General features: G+C 32.8%; 2 protein-coding genes across 2 annotated transcripts in view; one reads left to right on the forward strand and one right to left on the reverse strand.

Annotated features, from left to right (window-relative positions):
• The window catches only part of LOC106111000 (DNA replication licensing factor Mcm7), a 5824-nt gene extending 4171 nt beyond the window's left edge, over nt 1-1653 (reverse strand). Inside the window, exons 1-5 of the mRNA XM_013292969.1 lie at nt 1444-1653; nt 1266-1369; nt 1047-1187; nt 769-896; nt 405-496 (exon numbers count right to left, since the gene is read on the reverse strand). Of these exons, the coding sequence (XP_013148423.1) occupies nt 405-496; nt 769-896; nt 1047-1187; nt 1266-1369; nt 1444-1474 (496 nt within the window). The 5' untranslated portion in view covers nt 1475-1653. The remainder of the gene's footprint in view (nt 1-404; nt 497-768; nt 897-1046; nt 1188-1265; nt 1370-1443) is intronic.
• A 320-nt stretch (nt 1654-1973) lies between these two features.
• On the forward strand, nt 1974-8254 carry LOC106111141 (DNA polymerase alpha catalytic subunit). Its single transcript, XM_013293131.1, has 10 exons — nt 1974-2014; nt 2100-2300; nt 2387-2571; nt 2969-3181; nt 3258-3833; nt 4120-4311; nt 4627-4884; nt 5182-5311; nt 5395-7833; nt 7935-8254. Exons 1-10 carry the CDS (start codon nt 1999-2001, stop codon nt 8159-8161), a joined length of 4437 nt encoding a protein of 1478 aa, XP_013148585.1. The 5' UTR covers nt 1974-1998; the 3' UTR covers nt 8162-8254.
• The last annotated feature ends 1323 nt before the right edge of the window (nt 8255-9577 follow it).

Genomic DNA, 9577 nt, shown 5'->3' on the forward strand with positions numbered 1-9577 from the left:
TATTGACATCCGTTCAGCCGTAAAGGCTACAAACTCTAACAAACATCCATCCATCTAAACTTTCGCATTTATAATATTAGTAAGAAGTAAGATAAATGCAAAAGTTTAGATGAATGGTTGGACGTTAGAGTTTGTAGCCTAAACTGGTAAACGATTTTTTATGAAATTTGGTATATATGTATATTCATTATTCTGGTAGAACACATAGGGTACTTCCTTTTTTTTTTAATTCCCCGTGGACGGAGTCGCGCTCGAAAGCTAGTGCAGTATAAAACATTTAATTACCATTAAAACTATGGAAATATGAAATTATCTATCTTAGTAATATCTAGCAGCGATTTCACACAATATGAGGCTTAATGCATTATAAACTATTTTTTGTAGATATATGTTATTATAATTACCTCTTACAGTTACCAGTTTTCCAATATGTTCAGCCCTGACGTCCCGAACTGCCAATGACTTTGCATTTGAAACATCTTTAAAGTACACCTCACTGTAATTACAAATATGTTTTTAATTTAAGTTGTAATATGAGCAGATATGTAATACTTAACATGAATTTTTCTAACATTATAAATGCATAAGTTCAGATGTATGGATGGATGTTTGTTACTATGTATCTCCAGAATGGACCAACATGTTCGTTGAAAATTGCCACAAATGTTAAACATAGTCTGCAAAAACACATAGGCTACTATTTAAATTCTATTTTAATTCCATGCAGTTTTTTTTAAACAAAAGGAAAATTGGTAAAATGCAACTTACAATCTCCTGATTAGTTCTGGAGGATATCTGTTTCTGGGATCTCTCATCTCTCCAGGCATCCTGTGGTTCCTCGCCTCCAACATTATTCTGTGTTCTATGTAAACATCTAATGCATCTTTAGCTGCAACCTAAAAAAATAATACATATAAATAGATGAAAAAGATACATTGTAACTAATGAAATTACAGTAAAAACATCTTATCATGGATATTGCAAGAAAACCATCAGAAATACAAATAAAAGTCTGACAAACAATACAGTATTGCTTTACAACAAACCTCTTTATGTTTATAATCAGGTAGCATTTCATATACCAAGTCTGAAACTATATTTGTGTACCGTCTTGTGTTTTGTTTGACTGCTTCTGCAAGCTCTGCATTGGTCTCATATAAGTCATCCAATTCCACAACAAACTCTGTCTGTAAAACCATATTATATTTAAAAAAAGTCAGGACAAGAAATCAATAACAATAATCACCCATCATCACTGTACAAACCTGTTCTCTGTGTGCAACTTTTGTAAGTTGCTCGGCATATTTAAAAAACTTTTGGCCCTCATCGTTTGTTTCGCAGAAATCCACAAAGAAATTCTTTATCGTTTCTGTAAAGTTTATCGTTTCTGTTAGTAAAATAACAATATAACTACTCTACATATAAAAAGATTTTTTAAATTACCTTTGTCAGCTGCATAATCTCTCATGGCCATTGTTGAATAGTCCACTTATACTGGATATATTCGAAAAGCTTTAGATAACCTATTTTCTAATTGAATCTTTTATTAAATAAAACAGATATTCTTCGCTAACGGCGTTAAACTTTAAAAAACAAACACGCGCTACGGCTTATGTTTTTGATACTCAGTAGACAGAACTTTTGGCGCGAAACGAACGAATAAACCGTCAATTTGACAATGTCAATGTCAATCTAACAAACCGATTGTGCAATTTATTTTGTAAAATTGATCAATGCATAATTGGGAAAATGTCGCACCAATTTTAGAATCGATGCATATTTCGTTTTAAGTTTTTATTTTTAATCAGTTTAAAAATGCTTCTTTGTCAATGTCCAAAGACCTTTTTGCTGTTTAGTACTGGCTTCTGTTTCTGAACGAAATTTTTATTTCGCGCCAATAATACCGTCAATCAAACAAACAAATCAAAACTGTCAATTTTAATCTTAATCTGCGTGGTTGAGTTTTAATAATATTTATATGAGTTATATTAAATAGAAATGGAAGATTCTCTTGGTAAAGTGATAAGGAATCCATTAAACAAATGTTAAGATCCTTATCTAATGACATACTAACCAGGTATCTTTGGAATTATTTGCAGCTACTTCAAGAGCCAAACGACAAAAAGTTGATAAACACGGTAGATTCTCTGCTTTAGAAAAGCTAAAACAGCTTAAAGGTAAAGGATCTAAACACAAATATGACGTTGACGAAATGGAAAATGTTTATGACACAGTGGATGAAAAGGAATATCATGATCGTGTGTTACAAAGACAGGAAGACGATTGGATAGAAGATGATGGTAAGAATATACTTTTAAATTGATCAATATATCATACATGTAATAATTTAAATTTTTAGTTAAAACTGTCTGCACATTACTTTTAGGCACTGGCTATGTGGAAGATGGTAGAGAAATATTTGATGATGATGTTATTGAGGACACTTATGTTGCTTCCAATGGTAAAGAATCTGGTCGGGGCACAAAAAGAAAAGCCCGACTGGCTCCACAAGCAAATAGCAAAGGAAATATTAGAAATTTAATAGGAGCTATGCCTGTTAAGAAAAAAGAGGTAACTGCTATAAATAGTAATTATGATATACAAATAAGATAAAAATAACTAATGTTTTTATGTTTCTTCTCTTTGCATTCCAAACCCACTGGGCAGATTTTGATTAAACTTTAGTAAGATGTTCTGAAAATATCAAATTTTTATATGTTATTTGTTGTTGAAATATTCAGTGAGTTATTGATACTTCTCATGCTAAACTGAATGTTAATTTGCATCTCACATAATGCCTGGTTCACATTTGGCTAGTAAAGATGAAAAGTAGTGTAGTCTAGGCATGAATTGTATGGACTCAGTGGAGTCATTAATTTTTAACATTATGTCAGTTAAATGGTACTTATAATTATTGAGCACTACTGTGTGCACCAGGTATTACATGTATCTTGTACTTATATTTTAGGATGTTAAAATCTCTGATGACAATATCTTATCTGACATCATGTCAGATTTGGATGGTAGCACATCATCCACTGTTGTCAAACTAAAACCTCTGCCTATTAATAAATCCAATGTCAAAGATTCTAGCAAGAATGAAGCTCAGAATTATTTCAAAAGTCTTTCTACAGCTGTTAAGAAGCCAGCGCCAATAACAGAAGAGGTTAAAGAGAGAGATGTAAGTAAAAAATAATTAAATAATGTTATGTATTTTGAAATAATATTTAAGATGGAAAATTATTGTAAAATTTCAGGTACAGAAAACAAGTGAAAAAGTTCCAACCGATGTTCATATAGAACCAAAAGCAAAGAAACCCCAATGGAATATCAATAAAGAGATTAAGAAAGAACTTGAGGACTCTGCTACTGAGAATATAGAAGAATTTGTAACTCAAGATTTAAATTTTGATGACGATTTCAGTAACAACACACCACCTGCTACAGAAATTAAAAAAGAAAACAATACCAATACTATCACTGATGTGTCTGATGAGTTCTTTAATGAGGAATTTGAAATATTTCCATTAAAGAAAGAATCTCCTAATGAGATGAAAACAACAAAGGCTTGGTCGGAGCAGTTTAGTGAAAATCATAATGGTCCTTCTATTCAAACAGATGGACAGTTACCTTTACAGACTAATATTAATGGAGACAAAGTTTTTAAATTCTATTGGCTAGATGCTTGGGAAGATAGATTTGTAAAGCCAGGTGTAGTTTATTTATTTGGCAAGACATATGTTAATCCTTCAAATAAGCAAGCAGGTTGTGTATCATGCTGTGTTGTGGTGAAAAATGTTAACCGCCAGATATTTTTGTTGCCCAGAGAATATGTGAGTATGGATGTATATTGAATTTCGATTGGTTTTCAACACTTTTTCCCCTAAATTTCCTACTCTTTTTGTGTATCCCTGCTCTGTTAAATTAAGTTAGGCAACATTTAAAAATGTGGTCTGTCTACAACAGTTGTTTCCCTATTTTGGCATAAACTAAAGTTTTTGCTTTTTTGTCACCTTATGGTATTAATAAATCTAGAAATAAATAGATTACTTATTTATTTATAAATAAGGAAAACAATTTCTTAAAGAATCTTTTGAATTATGTGTCCAATTATTTTAGAAATTAGATCCAGTGACATTTGAACAAACAGACCAGGAAGTATCCATGATGGATATGTACAAGGAGTTCAATGAATCAATTGCCAGTGAACTTGGTCTCACAGAGTTCAAGTCACGGAAAGTCACAAAGAATTACTGTTTCAATCTCCCCGACATACCCGCACAATGTGATTACTTGGAAGTTAAATATTCAGTAAGTAAAATCATTAATATATGAAACTGATTTAGCAAAATTTTGCTTGCAACTTTGTCTATGTGGTAATAAAAAATGTACCAAACAATTGAGCTTCTGTTACTTTAGGAATTTTTAAATCAGACCAGTAGTTTTGAATTTACTTGACATATATATAAATACAAATCCTTCTTCATTTTCATATTATTATAGAAAAGCAAAGACAAATAAAGTTTCCTTTATTACACATACTTTAATAGTGAATATTAAATAAAAGTCATATTTATTTCTTGTAAAGTTGTGATGACTTTTTGAGGTTATTTCTCTTACTTTTAGGCATCTTTCCCACCACCAAATACTACTAAAAAAGGATTAACTTATTCCCATATTTTTGGTGCTAACACATCTTCATTGGAATCATTTTTATTGGAGAGAAAAATTAAAGGTCCTTGTTGGCTCGAAGTAAAGGAAGCTGAAAATGTATTAGCAAAAGTATCTTGGTGTAAAATGGAAGCATCTTGTGATAGAATGGAAAACATCAGTGTTATAAGAAATGGAATGGATTTAGAGCCACCACCAATTGTTGTTGCTACTGTAAGTAGAAACTTGTATACTACAACCTTTTGAAATTATGAAACGGGTGAAAATGTGTTCAAGTATAGTCTAATTCACTAGAAATGATGATTTATTTTTTTAATATCATTGGTAGACAATGTTATTTACTGTATGTCTGTGATTACAGCCATATAAAAGTAAAATAGTTAAGATATGTTTTTTATTTTTTTCAATAATATTGAATTTGACTATAGTAACCTTATCCGTAAACTGTTAGTAGCAAAATAATTTATCAAAAAGCTGATACTAACATTTGCTAAAATGTTTTACTTCTAGATACACACAAGGAGTGCTGTAGATCAAAAAACAAACAAGACAAAAATATTAATGTTAAGCTGTCTTGTGCATAACAGCTTTCCAATCCACAAACCACCACCAAATCCACCATTTCATCAACATTTTTGTGGTAAGTCTTAATATGCGAATATCAACACAATTCCTTATATTTAAATAATAAAGTAATACAGAAATCATCTTGTAACATTTCAGTTATGACAAAAAGCAATGAAGTATGGCCATTAGACCTCAAACAGGCTCTCTCACAATACAATGCTACAAAACTTACAAAGTGCGACACTGAGAGAGAACTTCTCAATTACTTTATGGTGCAATTCTGGAAATTAGATCCAGACCTAGTAGTAGGACATGACATGCAAGGATTCCAACAAGATTTATTGATAGGAAACATTCTAGATTTACGTATCCCAAATTGGTCCAGATTGGGGCGATTGAAGCGATCCGTCGCTCCCCAAAAGAAATTTGCGACCAAAGATGCCTTTCTCGGTAGATTAGTGTGTGATATAAAACTTTCATCTATGGAACTGATTCGTTCGAGAAGTTTCGATCTGGATACTTTGTGTGTTAGTGTGCTAAAGATGAAAGAAGGTGAGAGAGTGGAGGTAGCGTTAGAAGATATACCTCGTTTTTATGAGAGCAGCTGTGACCTCCTTGAGCTGGTCAAACTAAACATGCAGGATACCTCCTACATACTGAAAATGATGTGCGAACTGAACGTTATACCGCTCGCTTTACAAATCACACAAATTGCTGGCAACATAATGTCTCGAACTTTAATGGGCGGTAGATCAGAACGGAACGAATTTTTGCTACTCCATGCTTTTACAGAGAAAGATTTTATAGTACCCGATAAAGTATATGGTAAAAAAACGATAACTGAGGGTGATAACGAAGACAATGAAGATACCAATGTGTCAAAGAAACAAGGCAAGAAGAAAGCAGCGTATTCCGGAGGCTTGGTGTTAGACCCAAAAAAGGGATTTTATGACAAACTTGTTCTACTCATGGATTTCAATTCTTTATATCCAAGTATTATACAGGAGTATAACATTTGCTTCACGACCATTAAAAGGAAAATTTCCACAGGAACAGATGATGATTTGAGCAATTTAGTTCTGCCTGGCTCCAAAGCAGAGTTTGGCGTGCTGCCCACGCAGATTAGAAAACTTGTAGAGAGCAGGAGGGAAGTTAAAAAATTAATGAAATCCCCTGATTTATTACCCGAACAATATATGCAGTATAATATTAGACAAACCGCATTAAAGCTGACTGCCAACTCAATGTATGGATGTCTCGGTTTTACCCATTCGAGGTTTTACGCTAAACCTCTCGCGGCGTTAGTCACTATGAAAGGAAGAGAAATTCTAATGGACACCAAGGAAATTGTTCAAAAGCAAAATTATGAAGTGGTGTATGGTGACACTGACAGTCTGATGATTAACACCAACTGCTTGGACTACGATTCCGTGTTTAAAATTGGTAATGAACTCAAAAAAGAAATTAATAAAAAATACAGGCAAATCGAATTAGATATTGACGGAGTTTTTAAATATTTGCTATTGCTCAAAAAGAAAAAATACGCTGCCGTTGTTATAAGCAAGAATAAAAATGGTGAATTTGTTTTAACTCAAGAACACAAAGGCTTGGATATAGTACGTCGGGACTGGTCCCAGCTGGCGGCAGAGGCGGGGAAATTTATTTTAAGCCAGATATTATCTGAACAGGCTCCCGACGATAGATTAGAGAATATACAACTGCACTTGAATAAGCTTAAAGAAGATTTATTGAGCAATCAGATGCCACTTTCCCTGCTCACTATAACTAAACAACTTACAAAAAATCCTAACGAATATCCGGATAAAAACACCCAACCGCATGTACAAGTCGCTCTAAGGCTTAATGCAAAAAATAGTAGACGATTCAAAAAGGGTGACATTGTGCCGTACGTGATTTGTGAAGATGGGACAGCCAACTCCGCTACACAGAGAGCTTACCATATCGAAGAATTGAAAAATTCGGAACATCTTAAAATCGATTATAGATACTATTTGGCGCATCAACTTCATCCAGTCATATCTAGAATTTGTGAACCAATCGAGGGCATGGACCCGGCGCGAGTCGCAGACTGCCTCGGTCTAGACCCATCCGGCTACAGACAGTTTAATAGAAAGGAAAACACCAACTCTGATACATACGAAGTTGAGAATGAGCAAGAGAAATATAGACAATGCAAAGATTTTACATTCATTTGCATAAATGAGAATTGCAAAACTGAGAACAAAATACGTGAAACCTGCGTGAAGTTAGATAAGGATAGCGTCATATTTTTAGAAAAATGTCAAAACGACAAATGCAGTTTGAAACCAATTGATTATTTGGCTTGTATACAAAATCAACTGGCAATGCAAATCCGGCAATACCACGCTCAGTATTACGCTGGATGGGTGTCGTGTGAAGACCCCGCCTGCGGATATCGGACTGCGAGATTGCCACAAACATTCATAGGCGGATATCCATTATGTAGGCAGTGCGAGAAAGGAGTCATGTTTAGAGAGTACACCGAAAAAGACCTCCACCTTCAAATTAGTTTCTTTGCGTACCTTTTCGACCCAAGTAAACACATGTCTGCAAGTAAGTAAAAAATTAATTCCATAATAAGTAAAAACAGCAACTGCTTATTTAATTTAAACAATAATGTTTTATGATAATCCTAATATATCCTTTTTTTGTAGAAACAAAATTGTCTAGCCAAATAACATCAGCACTCCAAGTATTGAAAGAAGTCGTAGAAGATTATTTAGCCCATTCAGCATATTCCATCATAAGTTTGTCGAAGTTATTCAGATTTTTCACTGTTGACAAAAAAAGTGGAAATAACGTGTCGTGTGATCCTTTAGAAATAGACATATTACCTGAAAACGAGCACATAGATGCATTAATGGAAATGGGTGAATATTAAAGTGTTCTTGTTATAGAACTATTTCTTTAACAAAACATGTCAGGTGGTATCTTTTTAATGTAAATAAAAAAAAAATCTTTGTTTATAAATAGATTCGTAATGAAAAAATACTTTTATTTCTGTGTTTTAATTAATTTAAATAATTGTTGGCAACATCTATTCCCATGCGAAAGCGAAATCGGGAAAGTGTGAATGAATTAGTAGAAACCTATGTTCATGCGTGTTTATTAGTAAGAAATCGTATTTTCTGTAAGGTTGTTTCTGAGATACGGACGTGAAATTATTTTTTGAGAAAATAAGAAATTGATAAAATAAGAAAACCAAATATGTCAAACCATAGACAATATCCTCATGGAGAGTTGTGTGTTATGGTCCTCTTTTTAACTCATTGTTGAAGACATTTCCGTTCAGTGTTGCCAATGCTATGGTAATCGCACAAACAAATTACAAAGTCTACGGACGCAACCCTAAGGTTGTAGAGATTCTTCATTTTGTTGAAAATCTACAGTAATTCTTAGTTTTCATTGAAAAATTAACCTTTGATTAGCAAAATTTTTGTAATGTAATTTGAATAAATGATTTACGTACGATTTAAACATCTTGTAAATTCTATAAAACGAAGAGGAACAATTTTAACACATTTCATTGATGTTTAGCTAATGTTTTACATTTTTTTTAATTCTTGAAAAGAGCTACGGCCCATCGTTGATTTATTCCATACAACTTTTTAACACAATGTACACGGCCGGGTAAACATAACCATTTTAATTGGCAACACTGTTTCCAACCTCAAGTACTTCATAGTACTTTGTTGGCAGGATTGTAATTTTTGAGGTTTTGTGAGTCTTATTTTTCTTTTATTCGCCAATACGCATAAAATTTAATACGCTAGGAACTTTGTAATCGTTTCAATAATTAGTTTAACAGCGATAAAGTCTTGTAAGAAAACATCAAATCGGCGTCCGCTGACAGGTCAGTAACTCGTTTTATAACAATTTTATATAAACAAATAAATCATATTTGTGACTATCGACAGACTGCAATGATTTTATTTAAAATGAAAGTAATTAAAACTTTATTTTAAAGTGATATAAGACTTCAAATTAAATGTGGTAAGTATATAATTTACATATTTGAATGAACTATGATAAAACTGATTTTAAACTCGTTGAAATCTGGCAAAATAGCATCAAACAACAAATTTTACAAAAGTATTAAGAAGATCTATGATAATGTGTATTTGTTGATTTACAAGCACTCAGTGTCATTTATTAGGTTATGTTTTTGCTCAAAGGATAAACTCAGTGATAACTTTGATAAATGTTCTGAATCGATTACATGGAATCACTAAATCGGGGTAGTAACGAGCCTTCAAACGTAAAGGAGGCAATTTAGGTCTGGAATTTAGATAACACA

Source organism: Papilio polytes, unplaced genomic scaffold, assembly GCF_000836215.1.
Source record: "Papilio polytes unplaced genomic scaffold, Ppol_1.0 DF824180.1, whole genome shotgun sequence".
Taxonomy (NCBI): domain Eukaryota; kingdom Metazoa; phylum Arthropoda; class Insecta; order Lepidoptera; family Papilionidae; genus Papilio; species Papilio polytes.

Excerpts from the sequence above, each read along its gene's own strand:
- LOC106111141 (XM_013293131.1), top strand. Across the intron at positions 3,834-4,119 it reads TTTTGTTGCCCAGAGAATAT|AAATTAGATCCAGTGACATT; the intron begins GTGAGTATGGAT and ends CAATTATTTTAG. Across the intron at positions 7,834-7,934 it reads AAGTAAACACATGTCTGCAA|AAACAAAATTGTCTAGCCAA; the intron begins GTAAGTAAAAAA and ends CTTTTTTTGTAG.